At 41.5% G+C, this 20,738-nt stretch overlaps 1 protein-coding gene across 2 annotated transcripts in view; it reads right to left on the bottom strand.

Moving 5' to 3' along the window:
* The window catches only part of vps50 (VPS50 EARP/GARPII complex subunit), a 101,700-nt gene that overhangs the window by 39,670 nt on the left and 41,292 nt on the right, over positions 1-20,738 (bottom strand). For both annotated transcript variants that reach the window (XM_086192626.1, XM_086192627.1), the window contains exons 13-19: positions 17,072-17,204; positions 11,420-11,514; positions 11,196-11,290; positions 9,791-9,889; positions 7,141-7,231; positions 5,552-5,737; positions 2,576-2,694 (exon numbers count right to left, since the gene is read on the bottom strand). In XM_086192626.1, the coding sequence (XP_086048752.1) occupies positions 2,576-2,694; positions 5,552-5,737; positions 7,141-7,231; positions 9,791-9,889; positions 11,196-11,290; positions 11,420-11,514; positions 17,072-17,204 (818 nt within the window). The remainder of the gene's footprint in view (positions 1-2,575; positions 2,695-5,551; positions 5,738-7,140; positions 7,232-9,790; positions 9,890-11,195; positions 11,291-11,419; positions 11,515-17,071; positions 17,205-20,738) is intronic.

Raw genomic sequence — 20,738 nt, 5'->3', positions numbered from 1 at the left:
GTCAGTCAAGAAAGAGAATAAAATCATTCAACCTCTGCAGGTTGACAACTTAAGAGCAGGTCATTTTCTTCTAATTGATCAATCAGAACCCATTACACAACGCAGGAGACCCAGTAAGGACCCCTGCGGTGAGGTCTCTGAACAGCTGATCCTGGAGAAGCAGACCCCTGACACTGATCATCGAGGTATATTAGCGAGCAATCATTATGTCTAATGTCTGGATGTGACCACACGACCCATTCAATAATTAACCATTAGTGATTCCTGATGATAAGAACAAGACATTAGCATTTTAGTGACTTCAGGCTAATGTCAGGTTAACACAGGGAAGGGAAATGGCCAGGAAATTGATTATGGTGAGAGTTTAAGCAAAATATCAGGCGTGTCAAACCTGTGAAATAATGACACTCAACACAGAGCCCCAACGTCATGGTGCCATTAGTAAGTCATTGTGCATTTCATGACAGGAAATTCATGTTCGTTTTAACAATGCTGTGTAATGAGGACCTGCTGAATAAGTAATGGTACTGCATGTTTTGTTTCCTGTACAAGTTCAATTTGTAACATATCATCTTTTCTCCATCCATCACAACTTCAACAGAACAGTCAACTGCTGAGAAAAATCAGCAGCTCAGTAACCAGTAGGAGACTGATGACCTAAACGATTTACAGAATAACTACCCACCCCCCCAAAAAACGTTTGAAAAGCAGGCTTGTCTCAAGATCGTGCGAGAGATAGAAACACCTTTAAGACGTAATGAAATACTGGTTTGATTTTATTGCAGTCATGCTCATGGTTAAAATACGTGAATAAAAGCACAATATAATAAAAACATAGAAATATCGATAAGGCTAAAAAATGGAACGTAACTTATCTATTCCTGCACATTTACAGATGGGACCTTGCACTTTCATGCAACCATACATGAAAACTTGCCAGACACACGGATAGATTTTCCTGCTGTTGTTCTTATCATCAACCGGTGGTCGATGCAGCCCAATCAGGAAAGTAGTTCCTGGTGTGCATCTTGTACATTTCAATTATTTTACACAGCAAATGGAAAGCACAACCCTTCTTCTATTTTTAATACAGACAAAGACTGGTTTTAGAGAACAGTGTATCTGATGACTTTTGAGATGTTTTCTCTCCTGCTCCTCCACCAGCGTTCATCACAGCTGGGCAGTCAGCCGCCCGGTGGGAGGTCTGGAGCTCAGTAATGCTCCCAGAGAAGAGAGAGGGTTATCTATCCGCTTGTCTGGCTCTAAAAATGATGGACAATAGGCGTATTTCCCTAAACGTTTGCGTTTCTGAGCAAACTCTTTTGATTACTACCCTCTAACCTGTTTGGAATAAGTGTTGTCAAAAACTGTCTGATGGCCCCATAGTTTGTGAATCCTCCCTTATATTTGCAACCAAGCACTCATGGAGTTGGAGGGACTGATACATGGGAGGCTACACACTTTGAAACTTTCTCTCCCCTGGAAAAACATCCTTGACTGAACCCTGCATGATCAAAGGAGTCCACTTCTCGCATCCCCCTGCTGACACGAGATCGAAAGTCCGGGGCAGGATCACATGCAGGACCACACATGTCGTCGAGTTGCTGAAATATTCTTGAGGTTTTTGAGATGTGGGCAAGACATGAAAGGAAGAATTGGGATCCTTCTCCAGGAAGAACTCTTGTTTTACAAGCACAGATAAGCATGGTTTTTGTCTGTACTTTCTGCGGTGGTTCTGTTCACGATGAGATCACCATTTTATCATTAATATGCAAATCAAGTTGATTCTTTCGTTGCGGTTACAAAATGTGACGCGTTTATGCTTATTACTCATCTTTCAATTTCATTTGTCACAAATAATGATGGCTGATTTAATCGTGGGTAGGTCTCAGGCTGCTGGGAAAAAGTCGTCACACAAATCAAACGCTGGTTTTTTCTTTTCTTTTTTTCCCTTGCTGCTGTGCATCAGTAAATGTTTTTCAATTTCGGATGTAAGTGCTGACGACTCAGTTCGCTATTGACAAGCGAGGACACTCCAAACTGAAGAGTGCAGAATGATGGGGTTTGCTCACGACACTTGGCAATATTTTTGAGAAACGGCGACATCATCAGACACATCACGATGTCACTCTCTCACATACATGTATCATAAGCTTCCCTGGTGGACTGGTTATGAATAATACCCACCGATAACAGCATAGACACAATTCCTAAGATGAAACCGTTGACACAAGGAGATGCCGAGGGGAACATTATCGCTTGACTTGTTATTTAACAGTGGCTTTTTGAATTTTTTATGGTTTGCTATAAAAGCTTCCTGCCAACTTAGCAGGGTGAAGAAGAGGTGAGCTAAAATTACTGTTGCTTGACGCAGTGAAAACCACATGATATATGATGACGTCATTATGAGGGATAAAGATTCAAGGATTGATCATTTTATTTGGTGTCTTAACATTTTTTGTGTCAATGCCCCTCAATTTAAAAAAAAAATGGAGTAGAACGGATGGACACCTCGCTTAACTTATCATCGTCTGAGCTGTGTGTCATCGGAGGGCTGTGTAGCTATCTGACTGACCTCTTGAGGGGGGCGTCGCCTGTCTTCTCATCCACGTAGTCTTGCTTGAGCTCCTCTGGGACATCACTGTCGCTGTCGTAATCTTGATAAACGCTCTTCTCCAGCTCATCGGACTCATACTTGAAGGGGGGTTGACAACAAGAGAGAGAGAGAGCGAGAGATCAGATGGATGTACTGATACATAATGGACGAGGTGACAAAGACAGAAAGGAGAAATAACAGCACAAACGTGTCAGTCCTTTTTAGAAGACAAGCGGGGTAAAACCTGCTGAAGAGCATACGACACAATTGTATAAAAGGTCTATTAAGGCTTTGAAGTACCAATTTCCTATTCCAGAATGTGGCGAAGAGCACGATTAAATGATCTCAACTATAATTAGTGTTATAGCCTCATGTTCCAGCTGTGGGGCGTGCAGAATCATGAAACTGATTCCTTCAGCTCTCAGACAAGGGTTTGGTTAAAGCCTCTCTGAAACAACACAATGTTTTCTCTGTTCTTAACTGAAAGCTCAAGCAACACAACGGCCATATTAAAGGTTTGACAAGCTGCTGATGCGTTAGATAAGGCAATACTGCTCCTGATGTTGACCCTGAGAGGAAAATGTATCAATAGAAAAGAATAACATAACATAACACCAAGTATTCAGAAGTCCCCAGTTCCAACTCCTCCAGTCATATATGACTAGTTTATCATTGTCAGAACAGGGAAATACAGTAATGGCTTTTTTTTTTTTTTTTTTTTTTTATAAAGCAATACATCACCCAAAAACGATGTCTGTGTAGGTTCTCATTCATCCAGGTCATTGTAGATCGAAGTGAAGTAAAATCTGGTCAACTGGACGTACAACCAAACGACAGTCGTTGTGCGGTGTCAGGGGTGAAACTCCCTGACACCGCACAACGACTGTTGTTTGGGGAGGCCAGGTGAGTCTCGGGAGGGTCGTTTCCACCACAATAGCACTGACCACTCCCACATAGGTTTATAAGCTGGAGTTTCCACACTCTTCACTAGAACTGAAGAAGCCTCTCGGATGAGAGGTGAAACGTCTTCAAGATAAACTTACGTCCAGTTGACCAGATTTTACTTCACTTCGATCACCCAAAAACAGTATTTTGAGTATTTTTATTGTTTTACTTTACTACAATCACAAATACTTGTCTTGACCTCGCAGAGGTTTTTTTTTTTTTTCCCCTTCCAGCATCACTTCTTCATGGCTCCAGAATGCAGAAAGAGCCAGCAACATATATATTTAGCAAGAAAATAACGGCGCCCCAGCGCTATCAACTACTACCAACAATAAAACTGTCCAAAAACATCCGCCTTAAAAATCTGAAGGGCATTTCTTATCATTTCCACATCTTCCCCTCCGCGTTGTATGTCCTATAATCCCCAAACTCTTGATTAGAGCTAAAAAGCAAACTATAATCCTTCTGGTTTTTGTTGTTAGCTTTAAGCTAAATTCATTCATTCAATTTTTAATTAACCTCAAACCTCAACTAAGAGCAAACTCTCATTTACAATGATGTTGAGAATAAACATCTCCAAAAAAAAAAAAGGTTGAATAAATAAATAAATGATAATGATGCTTGAGAGCAATATGTAGATGAGGGTTAAAGAGACACATGTCCATAGTGACAATCAATTTTTCAAGGGCAAATCTGCAAGTACAAAAAGATTTGTAGCCGACCCCTTTTGCATTTTGCAGTTAAAAAAAAAGAAGTGATGCAGCAGAGAAAAAAATGTTTTTGTGAACTCGTGCAACTTCTAATCTGGCAAAATACAAGAGCGGCACAGCTTTAATCAGCGATATTTGGTAAATTTATGGGTTTATGTCAATTATGGATCATTAATAAGACACTACGTTATAGAAGCAGAAAGTAGTTTAAGAAAAATGGGATTGGATGGATGCGATAATGTGGATGCATCCTATCGGCTGCTCCACGAAGTCATCAGGATACGCTGATATTTTAGAGTAACCGTCTGATGTTAACATCACACATGCAGTTGGTATGAATTCATTTTATTTTATTAGCCATAAAGCGGTGATGTAAAATGAAATCCAACCAGCATGATTCTGTGAAACAGCTTCTACATCAGATGGCAGACAATGAATCAAAGTGATGTGATAATTGTGGAAGGTTCTGCACAACTGGTCCTGCATGTTATTAAGTTTGTCTCTTCCCCTGTGAGGACGGTTTGAAGGACTGTTGTAAACCACTTAATGACCCGCTGAGATCATGTCTCTATTAATCAGCTTGTTTGCTCATGAGCTTGTTTTGCTGGTGTAGCTCAACAGGTAGAAATGACTCATTAGCGATCACCTTACCCTGCAGACAGCGACGGAGATCTCGACTGGATCAGTGGGCGAGACACGCGTGAGATGGCTGGAGTGAATAATAAATGATGACAAAACTACTGTGTATTGTTTTCTAAATAAAATGTAAGTATCGTCATTCAAAATGTATCTTAATACGTTCGTCTGATGTTATCATTAAAAAAAAAAGCAAAATAATGGGAGAAGCTTTTAACTGATGTGACACTGACATTTTCATAATGACACAATCAATTTACGGTATTTGAAAAAAAACACATCAAAAAACTGTGTGTATTAGGACTGTGTAGAATACAGACCAGAAATGCGCTGGAGACTGGTGTTGGAATCTACATAACATCACTTTATTATTTCATGCTATTAGTCAATTGTGTGAAGTTTTGTCAGCGTGTGAATACTTAAGGCCAAAAGAACTGTTCTTTGTGTAGTCACAGGCTTCTTGACATCTGTTCACCAAAATTAAATCAGTTAATCCACGATTGTAAGAAAAATGGATGTGGTTTGTACTTCCAGGCATTACAGAGACGTTGCATTCATCAGAATGGGTTAGACGGACGACCTCAAAACCTGATGCCTCTGGCGATGGCGATGGCCATCACAGATGCAGAAGCTGAAAAATGAATAGGCGTCTCCCTGCTCTTACCCCATTAGACGCCAGCACATCCTCTGTCTCCTCTTCTTTGTGCTCGATATGCATTTCAAAGGGGTTTCCCTCCTGAAGGTACTGCTGGAACAGAGACAGCTCCTCCTGGACCTGGCTGGTGGAGGATGTGGCCTGCCTGCTCGGGGACACAGACGGGGAGCGGCACTGGCCCATGAACTTAAACTCCTGGATCAATAAAGATGGGACAAAGAGATGAGTGATGTAGGATTTAACGATGTTTTACATTCGACATAATAACGTAATAAAACTCAATCAATTTGAAACTTGATCATTTCAGAAACTGATCTGTTCTCTTAAAAAGGGGCGTTGCTACCGTGTTCTTGACACCTCCCTGACCCATGAGCCTTTTGACTGCCCTAGCCTTCGCAATTAGTTTCAACCCCCCCACAATCCCTTGACCCCCCTTCACCAACTGACCCCACCTCTTAGAAATATCCTCTATGCAGTATTGATGGTGACAAAAAGTGCATGTGCGTACCGAGAAAAAAAATCACACACATATTTTACTGCACGTTGCTTGCTTGCAATACATTAATAAAAGTCTCTTACCAATTGATTTTGTTCAAACATTCTATAACCTGCTGCCAAATGTGCTTCTAGCAAGATGTAAATGAAATGAAAACAATTACATATGAAAATGTAAAGCTGGACGTGAGGCTCCATTTGTAATTTGTTCGCCTTTGGCTTATCGCTGGGTGAAGTGAGTGAGCAAGATGGACAAATTGGAAGAGAACCCGCAAAAAGATTTCAATTGAAGGGTGCAGATTAAAACAGGAACATCTGTAGAGGTCACATTTGGGTATCAATGAAAGCGACTGGTTCTTCAGTACCTGCTGTATAAAGCTAGACTGTAGACTGCGTCCCCTTCAGCCATGTGAAGGCCTCTGATTTAAGGTCTGCTGTGCATCGTATTAACCCTCATAAAATCAGCGGACAACAAGACCAGGCTGCTCCAAAATAACCCTCCTCCACCCGCTTACAACAATTCTAAAAAAATTTAAAAAAAATTGCATTTCATGACTAATTTCTTGAAATAGAAATGAAATCATTTCTTAATCAGTGATACTCTGCAAAACAATATGATTTTCTATCAGTCGTGAAGCCCCATTCACATGAAGAGGAGGTGAGCAGGAGTTTGAATAGAGCCCTCTGAACTCTCACGTTTTTGACATATCCATCTTTCATGTATCATCTGTGTAAAGTGAGCACGTTTTCTTTGAGTAGTTGTAGTATTTATACATGAGAAAACAGCAGCATTTAGGCATTGATCGAGAGCAGGCTCTTACATTCATGGTATATTTTTCAAGTGAGTGTGGGAAATAAAATTCTTTCACAGACAAGCCACAAGAGACAACAGCTTCTTTTTTTTAATCTTGAAATAATGCTTCTATATTGAGGCCGCGTTCACGGGCACACTTGCGCTCACACACTCAAAACAAGTACATACACAGGCAGAAAGCAATGACTCAGATCTGTACGCAAATATCACAGAGGTGGGGGCATGCAGTGACTGCAAGTTTATCAAACATGAAGGATGTTCTTGTCTCAGTGATGTAATCCTTACTCACATGGAGCTGAGAGATGTTAAAGTTAGACTTGACAGGACAAAGTTCCCACGTCTCATTCTCCAAAAACATTCGCAGCTCCTCCAGTCGTGCCCTGGTGAAAAAAAAAAAAAACAGAGAGGAAGAAAGAGGACGAAGTCAGGGTTGGACAACTTCTTTTTCAGGTCGAGCACGTTCGAGGTCACATCTTTATCATTACAATTACAGAGATCCTTTATATCCACAGTAGTCATTGGTTATTGTCCCTTTATTTTACACGTTCATATGAAGTATTATAATATCTAATGTTTGCTAATTTCAATGCCACAGACCAATAAATGCAGCTCCAGGATCATTTTATACTTGCTGAAAAACAACGCTTGATCTTTCAACAGAATATTGAAGGATCAAGCATTTTTCAGCTTACATTCAAATCCAAGCACAAAATGTCACCCCAAAAACTGAGCACTTTTCCACAAAATTTTGTAAATTTACAAAGTGCTTGACAGTAAAAACTGTGAAAAACAGAAATGTATACACTACACATCTGACAGTTTCCTCATGAGAAAGCACTTGGCAACAGAGCAGTGAAAACTAAACTTCCATCTTGGGAAGAAACCTCTGATAAAGTCTCTCTCTCTCTCTCTCTCTCTCTCTCTCTACATGTATACAGTACATATACAGTACATACGTGTGTGTGTATATATATATATATAAATATATATATATGTTTTATATATATACACATATATTTTATATATATACATATATATATATATACACATATTTTATATATATATTTTATATATAAACACACACACTAATATAGATATTTATATCTTGTGTTCCTGAATAAATGTGCAGAAACAAACAAAGCCTGCAAAGGTCACTGATGGTGTGTGTGTGTGTGTGTGTGTGTGTGTGTGTGTGTGTGTGTGTGTGTGTGTGTGTGTGTGTGTGTGTGTCTGTGTGTATCTCACAGGTGTGACCACAGCTCACAGGAAGCCCATTGTGATGTTTACTTGCTGGCTCACTATCAGGTCTGGTCTCAGGGTGAAATATCAGTGGCGCTGACTTCATACACTTCAGCGTCTCTTCCTACTTGAGTTAAAATGGAAGCGATAGAGCGAGGAATACAAGCCAGATGCAGGGAAGCCTCCAGGCAATGTTTGGATTTCAACGCTGCATGCTCAGTGAACTTTAACTCGCCTATATTGCGTTTCCTGACATGATTCCCAAAACGGAGTACGTGTGCCCCTAGGGTGATGCCAAAAAAACAAAAAACAAAACCATAGCACCCTCAAAATCATCTGTCAAAAATAAAGAAGTTGCATGTTTTCTATTTGTATTCTGTAAAAACCTGCTCTGACCCTGATTCATCTCACTCTACAAGTCTAAACGCACCAAGTATTAGCCTATAAGAGATAGAGGAGGATTGTGAGCAGGTTATCATGGGATGCACACCCAGTAGGCCTATGTTCATGTCCTCCTGAATAATAATAACAACAACAACAACAACAACAACAATAATAATAATAGACGTGTGGTTGAAACGATCTTGCCCCACACCCATGGGCACAGCAGAACTCATTGCAGGTACATCGGTCCCATCTGTCTAAACCATCGTTTCCAAGCCTCCTAAGACCTCTGAGGACAGCATTTCTGTTAGCAGTGCTAGAGTAGCAGCTAGCAGTGATAGCACAATCTGTGTTACTAGAGAGGGTACATAGCTGGAGGTTGAATGTTTCATGGGGTACAGCACTTTAAAAAGTTAAGGAGCCACTGCCTCAAAACTAATGCACACAATAAACAAGGACATTACCAAAAATGTCCATTTGCACAGCTATTAGGTTGTTTTCATATTCTCACAGTGCCTGAGTTCAATGCCTCCCACTCCACCCTCCTGCAGGTCAACTGTCATTTTATGTTGTTGCTCCTTTCCTGAGACTACTAACATAATGACAGAATCCAAGAAATCGGCCAAAAAGCACGATGAACAGGGAAGACTGACACGCAGGTATCAGGGTATGAAACACAGACACGACACGGATCACACTTCCCCAATAAATGACACATAGCTGATGCAAGTTCGAGGGCGGACAGTGGATATGCATGCACAAAGAGGAGCTCTGGATCTAGTTAACAAGCCTGTCTTTTCTTCCTCTTATTCTCTGATACCTCTTTTTCACCAAATTTCACCTTGAAAGTATTTCTCTTGAAAATCTCCTAATCCAAGCATGCATCCCATCATGCATGCGTGTCTCTGTCTGATTTACCCCTCCCTGCCACAGTGATAGAGTTCTAATAGCGATCTGATATGTGAACGTCTTATCGCTGATTCTTGACGGGTAATCATAACACTGATCAAGGCAAATCACCTCTGATGATGTGGTGCCGTCTGACGCAGCATACATATTCATGTGGTTGGCGGGGCGGACGGGTGGGGGGTGGGGATGGGGGGTTATGTAATCAAGATGTAAATGCACTTGCAGCTCACTGAGTGTCAACGTGTAATTTCACGGCTACACCAAAGCTGGTCACGCTGGGGAAAGAACGCATTCAAAGCAATGAAAGCGTGCGGAGCACCAACTGCCCGACTGTCATTGACTGTCTTCAGTTTGCCCACTACTGCCATGTGACATAGCAGTCGGTCGAAGTGACCAAATGATCTCACCTGTGATAATTTTTAAAGTAGTTGACACTTTGGCGTTTAATGGACTCCTGCAGGACCTCTGACTTACTGCCGCAGAACTCCTCCCCCACCTGCATCAACCTGGAAGAAAGAATTAAAAAAAATAAGCTTGAACTGTAAAAATAAATATCCCTGTGTAAGACGGCGGTCTGAGAGGGAATTCAGTGAATGTGGCCTTGAAAGCTTGAGTAACCAAAACCTCTTTATCACTGGCAGAATCCCTCGAGCAGTTATCTGATTGAGCATGTAGCAAGAAGCCCCAGAGTACAGAGAACAAGCAATGGCTGCCACTTGAACTTTCTTGGCTGAGTGATGGAGCTTGATAATGGTTTGATTTACAGGGCTTGATCATGGAACCACATCACAGAAGGACGCATGTGATTGAACTGTGATTTCATTAAAACTTCAGTCTATATGACTAAAATTATTCATTTGATAGCATTTCCAAATGTAATTTAGCATCCTTACCGGCCTTTCTGCTGTTGAAATGACAGCCGTTTGTAGACTAGACGATTTCCCCCTCCGTGCTATGATATGTATGTTTTTCTCTTTGATGTAAATATTTTGAGTTGCAAATTTTGCATGAAAAGTGCTTCATAAATCATTTATACAACAACTACTCCTACCACTAATAGTAACTTATTCATATTATTTTATTCCAGTCCAGGCACCAACCGCGCACTCTTAGATGTAGTGTGGAGGAAAAAGGACCGAATAAATCTGCCTCTTTAAATCTTTACGTTTTATAGGTGAGATTATAAACTGATCAACCTGCTACTGCTGCCTTGACAAGCACCTGTTGCTCTGTTAACACACAAATCATCACTGTCAACTAGAGTAGTAACTTTAGCAGAACTTAAACAACCCACATGTATTTGCACACCTCTTGGAAAAATGCTGATTCCTTCCACCCACCTGCTTTATCTAGCTGGTTAGAGAGAAGACATAATGGTGAGTTTCAGAAATGCCGTGCAGGTGTGTAGGCTTTGAAATGGCTTATTCAGTTAGTAAAGAGTTTGTGTAATTGCTGTTTGAATAGACACAGACATACTGCAATTACAGCTTGCGGTAAGTTTAGATGAGCTTGTAAGCAAAGAGCAATTTTCGTGAGAATCGGAGAGTGTGTGTGTGAGAGTGTGTATGTGTGTGTGAGAGTGTGTGTGTGTGTGTGTGTGTGTGTGTGTGCAAAGTGTTGGAGTTAGAGAATACATGACAGGGCAAAAAAGTGATGTGTGTGGTGTGTGTGTGTGTGTGAAAGAGAGAGAGAGAGAGAGAGAGAGAGAGAGATGGTGATATATAGAAGACCAATTAGTGGAAACCAGGGTGAGCTGGCGGCACTGCCTCCCCCCTCCCCCCTCCCCCCTCCCTCCCTCCACCTGCAGAGTACCTGCTGATGACATCCAACACCACTATGAAGTCATCGTATTTGAAGTTAGACATGTCTGTCCCCAAGATATAGGCCTTCACTTTCAACTGGACATCCTGTAGAGGGTAGTGAGGGCAAAAAAGAAAGTCATTGGCAAGAGGAGAAACTGTGTAGATGAAGTTGAAAGAGGAAACTTGTTTCAGACGAAGAGGGACAGAAAAGAAACAAACAGAAAGGTAAACCACCTGCCAGATCCGCGTCAGACCGTGCTCCAGCTTCTTCTTTACGTAGCTGCGGTCCACCACCAACTCATCTGACTCTGCTGGTGCCGCCATGTCATCTGGGGTTTCAAAAAGTTACAGACAGATCGAGAAACTAATTTTAGAGAATAATGCATATTCTATTAATTCAATCTAATTCTAATATTTTTTGATCTCCTATTTGGTTTGAGCGCCTTCAACAAGACTGGTGGGAATTAATTTACCTATTTCAATGGGCACAAAATGGAAGTGAGAGTACATTCAGATGAGAGTTCTCATAGAATAAAAAAAAACAAACTCACAGGTCTGATCAAGAAGCAGATGACAAAATATCCCTTTGAAGGTGGGGAAATGGAATTCCTAGTGTGCATTTTAATGCATTGATCCTCAGGTCTGACAAGTTTGAAAGAAAAGTCCTTCACGCATGGAGTGACCATGGAGTTTAGAGAGGTGAGCTGTCAGTCAGCATCTGACAACAAGTCCCTCCAGACTGACAGCGACCTGCAGCCCCCCAGCACAATACTGGATGACAGTTACATAAGAGCTCACCCGCTGGATTTCTGTGTCTCAGTCACAGCAGAAGCGATAATGTCAGTTCTCACAATTCTTTACATTCATTTTATACGCCTTAAAAAGAAGACGGCGCACGCCAGGATAACAAAGCTCCATCTGACTTCGGCATCAGTGGCAGTGATTGGTAATGACACGCACAGAAAGGAAGAGGAGGAGGAAGGGGAGGGGGAGAGAACGAAAGAGTAGTGGATGAAATCATTGTGATGTGAGCTTCAAGGTCACTTTAAATAAGTGTACAAACGATAAAACCTGAAGGGATGCATGAAGCCACCGACACAAGTAGTTCGAACAAAGTCAACGAAGAGCCACTGGTTTTCTGAATCCAAAAATCAATGGGACTTCTACACGAGATGATTGTAGAAAATAAGCTGTGAGGCAAACTGAAATTTCTTGATGCTTGTTGTGTTTCACAAGACACGACTAAAATCCAACACCAAAAGATGACGTTAGCTTCTCAAATGTTATTCTTTCCACTGACTTGATTCTAGTTGTTTATCCAAAAGCTAAATCTAACCCAGACAGATGCTGATGGGTTGGAGTTTGCAGTGACTCATTAGCCTACTCAAGTTATGGTGATTCTCTGTTTAGTTATTCTGTATTTTCTACTGAGAATATGGTCATTTGCAGGACAGATTTCACTTTAGTTTGCCATCATGTGGAGGGCTGCATCTGGCTGGCAGACAAGCAGTGTGAGACCCCCCCCAGGGTAGATTTGAATTTGAATTTGAGTTGAATTTATTAGTATGATAGGCCCTTGAGATGTAGCATCTCATTTTCTAGGGGGTCTGCCGTCGGGGTCTCGGCAAACGCCGCTTCTGTTCCGCCATCAGGGGCCCCGGCGGACGCCACTACTATTCCGTTGCTGAGGGTCCTGGCTGGCGCCACTCCTGGGGATAATGACCCCTCACCACCTGAACTAAGCTTCTTCTCAATTTGGCATGGTGACATTATTTACTGATGCTCTTTGTTCTGTTTTTTTTTTTTTGCCATGAAATTAAACCTGACAATATCTCAAACAAGCACGAACCACAGACCTAATAGCAGGTATTATTCAGGTAGAAGTCGGGCTAAATACTTTTTTACTGTTTCTGTTCTTTTGTTCTTTAAAAGAAAACGGTCTGGTGACTAACTTTAGCTAGTATTGAACTTAACAAAACAAAAAAAGGGTTGGAGATACCAGTGTCTGCTCACCCCCCCCCCCCACTAGAGGTGAATATATCGCTCAATAATTCACTATTAACATGCCTGTAGCTGACTGACTCCCTGAGGAACGAAACGGCAGACCTACTCTGTCTTATGCAGGCTAGTCCAGCTTACACACACGATTTTCCCACTCCACTTCCCGCATAGTTCCCATCCATGCAATTCATCTGTTTGTAGACCGGCGCGTTGCCCAAAGGCCCTCCGTGTTAATCGTACTCGGAGGAACACAATTAACAGAAAAGATCCACTCAGTCTTAAAAGAGATCCTGACAGAGGCCTCAACACACCAAAGGAGAGGAGAAAAAAAAAAAAACATTTGGAGAGAAATTCATCTGAAGTTTTATCTGCTGCGACAGCTCGACCGCTTCCCCTTAAACATCACTAATGAATCTGGGTTTTCTCTTACAAAACGTAATTCTGCTGATGCTTTTTTTTTTTAACAGCATGTGTTACTAAACGTTCATCGCATCATTTCTCTCTATCTGCACCTTTCAATTTTAAAAAAGAAAAAAAAGAACAAAAAAAGAATTCATAAATATAATTCATTAAAAAAAAAAAACAGATGTCGTGCGCCGCGAATGATATTTATGATACCAGAAGAAAGAAAAAATACTACACATACACATTTAAAATGTCAAGTACGTCTTCTACTCAGGGAGACGCATCAAAATACTACCTTCACTAACAGAATCCATGTATCACATCCTCCTCCCTCTCACAGCCACTTACATCCCCTAAGTAATAACGACCCCACTGTGTCTGATACAATCAAGGGAACTGAAATCCATATCCAAAAATCAAAGCTTTTCAAAAAAAACAAAAAAAAACCTCTCCTTGTTAACGCTGGCAATTCATTAAAATGGACGGAACTATTAGAAAGTGTTGCATCACTCTGGAAAAGACATATGAACACGAGGTCTCCGGAGCCAAACTTGACATATCGGGATTTAATTTAATGAGCACCAGGATGGCAACGGGACAAAGAGGATTGGTGGAAGAAAGTGTGACAAATTTCTGGCGGTGAAATTGTGAGACTTGAGATTGAGAAAGCCGAGAGGCCCTGACAAAGTTGAGTGAGCAGAAACTTCGAGTGATTAACTGATGACAGAGGAGGTTGGGGGTGCCAGGAGGAGCGAAACAAGAGAGAGGAAAAAGAGACGAGATTGTGGGTAGCCGATATTAGCTTTAACTTAAGGCTTCTCAGTCAAAAGTCAAATAAAACATATCAAAGGTCAGGACAGTAAGATGGACGGGTTACAATAAGAAGGACATAAATAAATATAACATAAAAGTAAAATTAAAATCAGTGTATCTCAAATATTCCTTGCAAACAAGCAGCTTAATAACAGAGAGCATAAAGTACCTGGAGCAGGCAGCAGAGAGAGTTCAGCTGAAAGATTGGGTGGCGGATCGCTTTCTCCAACATCTAACAAAATCCCCAAATTGAGCCGAAGTCCCTCTGCTGAACTCACATCATCTCTGGCGACACTAATGAGACCGAGCTTGTCCTTCACGGACCAAGATATTCGTAAAAGTCAGCAATTTCAACATCGGGCAACACCTGAGCACAATTCCAGCCTGACTGCTGCTGCTGCTGCTGCTTTCCTTGACCATGTCCGTTATTTAGCATTTACACTTCCAAATATTGGTCCCGTGGCTCATGCTTATGCTGTTTACACCAAATGGCCAAGGTTATTCATTGTCGCACGCTCAGGTGCACTCACACGTGTGTTCGTCACGGCCATCAGAGCTGATCAAACATGCCAACAGCGTGTTCTAGCTGTAAATCTATTTTGTCAGGTATAAGGAGATGACCCTGACCAGCGTTACTTCTAGAAACAACCTTTCTTCAAGTGGCAAGATTAATTACTGACATGTTACACCAGCTCAATACATTAAGAGAAGGACAGTGGTGGTACTGTGTGTCTATCCTGACACAAAGACGGAGGACAGAGTGATCTTCAGAGGGCCTGAACGTTACGGCTCACATGGTCACGGTCACCTCAAAATACTCTCCAATAAACGGGACTGCACATGTACAGTCAATCACTAGGCTAATGGAACACCCAACCACCTACACACACACACACACACACACACACACACACACATTAGGAAATAGAGGTGAAAGCTGAGACAATGCAAGGGTCAGGGACACCTTAACACTGACGACAGAGGTGACAGCCAATCAAATGGTGAGATGATAGATATGACTCATGACAGGAAATGAGGTGTGTGTCCTTTTCTTTGTGAGGCAGATAAGAGTTAATGAAGTATCCTGAGGACGAAGCATGCCACCAACCTCTTGGAGCATGTAGGACACCCGTTTGACCTCATCCATTCACCTAATGCATTATGAACATTACAGGGACTGGAAATAAGCCATTTTTTTCAATAAACAGTACAAAGGGGGCGGTTCATTTGACAGTGCCGCATTTGAGACATAACCTTACAAACCTCAACTAATGAGGCTGATTTTCTTTCTCCGGAGAGAAATGCAACTTCTAGAAGAGCTTAATGGTAAACCACAATGTACTGGCTTGACATCCGAGCTCCACCGGGCTGATGTTCCCACAGCTGGGTGAGTGGAGACAGGATGGAAAGGAGTAGAAGTACTAGCTCAGACTTTCATTCAGTGATCCAGACACAAGCATCCGGACAGTTCTCAACTTAATTTCAAATTGTTACTGACACAAAATGCTGTGGAACTGCCACTTCTTCTCTGAAACATTTGGGATCTAGACGAAGCAACAATAAATGTACGTATATTTTTCCTTTTACAACATTCGAGTTACATTATTTCCACAAAGTAGTCATCTGTACCCATTTCAATGTTATAATGCTACAGTAAATAAAATAAATCACTTCCTGCAGCTGTTACTGCAACTAGGATGCATTCTCTCTGCTCAGTTGTGGAAAGGAGGTGTTGCAGTCATAGACAGTGCTTTTCAGTGACCCCAATATGGAAAAAGAACATCGTGGAAGCTGCAAAATGCTGTATAGATTCCACCTCTGGAGCTGTATCACAATGCTGTGCGCGAGGCTAGGTTGGGTAATCTGTCCCTGCAGAATGTAAAGCTGGTAATCTCGCTCCATGTCGATATCGCACAGCCGAGAAAGACTGGAGGTACGCGACCCTGTTGTCAGCACAGGAGGTAAACTGATTTTGTGCCTTATTTCTTCAGATGAGGGAGCAGATTTGCTATTTGATTTGCTGTTTAATGAAAGTGGAAATGAATCAAAGCAGGAGATTCAGAGACTGAAAATTAAAGTGAAGTCAGAACAACAGAAGGAGAGGTAGAGTTTGAGGTGGAGCGATGAAGGTTGTGAGCAGAGGCTCCCAAAGTTTTGTGACCAAACACTTACAAAAACGACACATTATGAACTCTCATAACGTGTACATCCACAAACTACCACTAAAGAACACAACAAACCAGGACGAGAAAATATATATATAAGAAACAAAACCTGGGTAAACATAAGATACTGTCATGAACAACCTGCTCCTGGTGCCTCTAATCTCAGACCCGCGTACAACAATGGTGTAAAGAAAGCTCGCCGTCTCTGCCAGTACCTTGGAAGTCTTTTTTTCTCTCGTCATTTTGGCCACAAATTCCACCAGTCTGGGTTCAACAGCAACACTATTAGCACTGGGTCGGCGTAGTCACTGCCTTCCGCGCCGCTCTCACCGCGGTTACCAGAGGTTGCATACAACAAGCCCAGGATGCTGCACTCCGCTGCTGTGTGTTGTGTGTTTGGTGTGTACACGAGTGTGCGCCACAGGAAAAAGGTTGGAAATGCATCTCCAAAAAATAAGAAGGACAAGGTGGTCATAAGCTTCAATAATAGGTGCGATGTTACCTGGTGTGGGTGTGGCCTCCTGCTTGTCATGCTCCTCGTGCCACTGCATGGTGCGGTGGTAGCTCAACATCACCTCCCACAATGCTTTGCACAGATCTGTCAAGCAGGGAATGTAGCTGTCCAGAGTGATATGCTGCAGACAGAGAGGAGAGGGAAGACAAGGGCCTTGATGTTGTTTCCTGTTGGATTTCTTTAACTTAGTGTTGTATAACTCTGTTTCAGCATGTTTCAACCAGAACTGTATTTTCCCCGAAGGAAACTGGATAATTATAGTTTTGGAAAACACTGCTACTTTCCAACTATATTACAAGACAAGACAAAGCAGCTAAGCTGTCCTCCATATCATATCTAATTAATGTGTGCTTGTACTTGCCAGTCAGGGACACGGTCTGAAAGATCTATTTTCTGTGTCTCAAGAACTTCTTTCATGTTATGTAAGAGCTAATTAAGTGGGGACTAATTAAAATAAGGATGTCATTAAGAGCCTGTTTAACGAACACACTAAACAAAGATCTCCAATGTGCACATTGGGTGGGCTATTTTACTCTCAAAACTCTGTTAATGAAATAAAAATGAACATACGCAGATTATTCTAAATTGCTGGAACGGCATGAATGCAAAACAAAGGCAATTGTTTCTAGTAAAGAAACTCTTCCGTTAGCAGCTTTCTCAAAGAGTTTAGAGTTTTACATTAACACTAAACTGTCAGGTTTATAAACATTATTTTTAGAGATTAAATTTTGAATGGTTTAATAAGATTTGACTCTAATCTTATGGAATTCAACTACTGTAGATACATAAGAGTTTATGGTTCACCAGCTGCCACCGCTGTATTTATTTTACAGCAAAGGTGCACTGTAAGTAACTGCTTTCATTAACACATTATGAGATTGTTACCACACACTGGAGTACAGGGCGCTGCTGGGATGACTCATTTTTTTCCAGGCGAACCTAAAAATGAGTGTCGCCTAGGGTTCCCCCTCAATAGGATTTTTACGATGAATTTTGGGTTATTGACGAAAATAACGCCTGTGGCAAACAGAAGTGTAAGAAGCCGTACGTTTGTTTACCTAATGAACACTTTTATGATTTTGAAACATCTCCACAACACGCTTCTTCTGTTTCCGGCGCGATGACATTTCATGTTTGCGAAAACCTCAGTGGTCCAAATTAGTCACTTGTTAGAAACTTCCATTCTGAAGGTACATAATAAGCTTTGAATGTTACGAGTTCAGTTTGGTTTCTTAGGATCCTCCCCAGCCTCGCCCTGAGACAACAGCTTCTCTTCCTGGGGTTCACCCAGACAACACTGAGTAAAGAAAATACATTGTAATGAAGCTCATAATCGTAATAATAATGTAACAACAAAGTAACAACATATATCATAAAATTAAAATGAAATAATATGAGTACGTTTTTAAGTGCATTCCATAATCCATTTTATTAGAATCTAATTAACCTTTTATGTAAGCTACTATAGTAACAGTAAGCTAGTGATAATTTTTAAGATATACTTGTGTGGTATTAAGGGATTTTTTTTCATGCCATAGCGCACATATTAAAACATCTTCTGCTTATGTTATTGGCAGACCTTTATTCAGGCATTTAATCCAAATTTCAAGGGGCACTTTGAGATAAAGTCACTAAATCTCCTGAATGATAAAAAAAACAACAGTCAAACGATAATAAAAAAGAAAAATAATAAAAACTGCCGCTTATCCTTCACACATCCCGCACAGGATACATCTGATATTAACGGCTATGGAATGACAAAAAAAGGAAAGGTAAGTAGGATTAAGATTAAAAATAGCGGCGCAGCGTAAAAATGACTCACAAGTCAGCACGTGTGGAGAGAAACTATCCACCGTCATACGCAGCCGCTGACACACTTCCTAAAACCAAGATTATGAATGAGTGTTTCAAGACCCCTGCTACAAACCACAGACGCATTATCAACATGTACGCCATAAACCTTGTTCACTGTAAGAACAGTACAGTAGAGAGCAAGTTTAGACCCCTGACACTTCCCAAAGACTGAATGCTATTAATTCCACATCCAATTCTTAAAGTTAAAAAGCTTTGCGTACCTGAAGGTGCATCAGATTTGTAATTTATTAAAAAGTTCTTCACAGGAAACAGATTTTTGTCCTTTCATTCTAAATAGCAATTAGCTACATTGTGCCCTGCAAGCACTTCACTGATGACAGTCAATTATGCTCCTCTCATGTAATATACTCATTAAAATGTGTTTCAAACATAAGAGCTTTCCTTCTATGGAGATTCATCAGTAGGTAGTTGATGTAACGATGACAAACTCCAGTGCAAATGCATTCCGATAACGACTAAAATAAGTATCTCAACTATCCATAATGTATCATCGTCATCCTTTGTGATCCGTTGAATTCTTAATGTTTTGGCTGTTTATGAAATTAATTGCCACTTCAATTTGAAAAAAACCAAACAGACATATGTGTGTTACAAGCGTGCTTGATCACGTCCTCGTGCCAACAGAGTGATTTCTTACGAATGTGATCAAATGTGAAAGTACATAAGTGAGCAGCAGTGCTGAGCAGACCAACAAATGTCCAAATAAACAGTTCCAAACTGGTGTGACCTCCAGCACAGGCCAGGCAGGTGAGCAACAGGACCTGATCTGACATAACCAGGCAAACATTTGGCACTGCGTGTTCTCCACCAGTCGACCACATCGCAGCAGCATGTTGCCAAGCAACTGGGGCAAAGGGAGATGATGTATGGGTAAGAGGTGTGAGTGTGTGTGTGTGTGTGTGTGTGTGTGTGTTTGTGGGGAGGGGGGGTAACTTCAGTAGGCGTGATGAGAAAAGAGCAACCTCAGTCATGCCTACGCAAAACTGCTTCCCAGTCATGTGTGCGTACATTTGTATCTCACATCTGTTGGTGTCGTAATCATTTAAAAAGAACTTTAGCAGGAACAGCCATCGACCCCCCCCCCCCCCCCCCCCCCGCTTCACAACAAGAATTTGGTTTTTTGTTCACCATCAGTATGCACATAACATCTGCTGAGCTGTGTCAGGAAGGTTTTGAAAAGACCAAGCCCTTAGTTCACTCTCTGAAGTGTGTGTGTGTGTGTGTGTGTGTGTGGGGGGGGGGGGGGGGGGGGTGTTGAGTAAATGAGTAAACATAAAAGAAATGCCTGATATTTAACGGAGGAAATGTGCGTGAGAGAGCTGGCATCCTCAGTTTAGCTCATTGTCTTTCTCTGGGAAGAGACGAGTCCCCCGCCCTCTCACAGAGGAATGAATAACCTGATTAACCTGCGAGAGATCAAAACAGCGTCAGCAAACTCTGTAGAGACCTTCTGGGCTAGCAAAAGAAACAAAGTACCCTCTCCAAAAGAGGAATCTCTGTCTTTCCCTTGCTCTCACATCCATCCCTCCCCACACATTAGACTGCCCACACCAAACATGACGTAATCTTGCCTTTTGTGCCGAGAACAAGGCTTCAGAAGTTGTCATGCACCTCTGAATTGCACGCTACACTTTGGGGAAAACTGGCTGAGGTACTAATTCAAGCTTTACCAGAAACTGAGGGCACAGATGGTCTCCCTAAACCCATTCAGATAGTTGTCTTAGTGCATGGAATACAGTAAATACAGCAGGTAAAGTAAGTATTGAGCACGTCAACATTT

This window comes from Aulostomus chinensis, chromosome 22 (genome assembly GCF_037954235.1).
Source record: "Aulostomus chinensis isolate RoL2024-O1b breed Wild chromosome 22, RoL_Achi_v1.0, whole genome shotgun sequence".
Classification (NCBI taxonomy): domain Eukaryota; kingdom Metazoa; phylum Chordata; class Actinopteri; order Syngnathiformes; family Aulostomidae; genus Aulostomus; species Aulostomus chinensis.
Note: the sequence above shows the minus strand (reverse complement) of the source record. Positions and strands in the feature narration are given on the sequence as shown.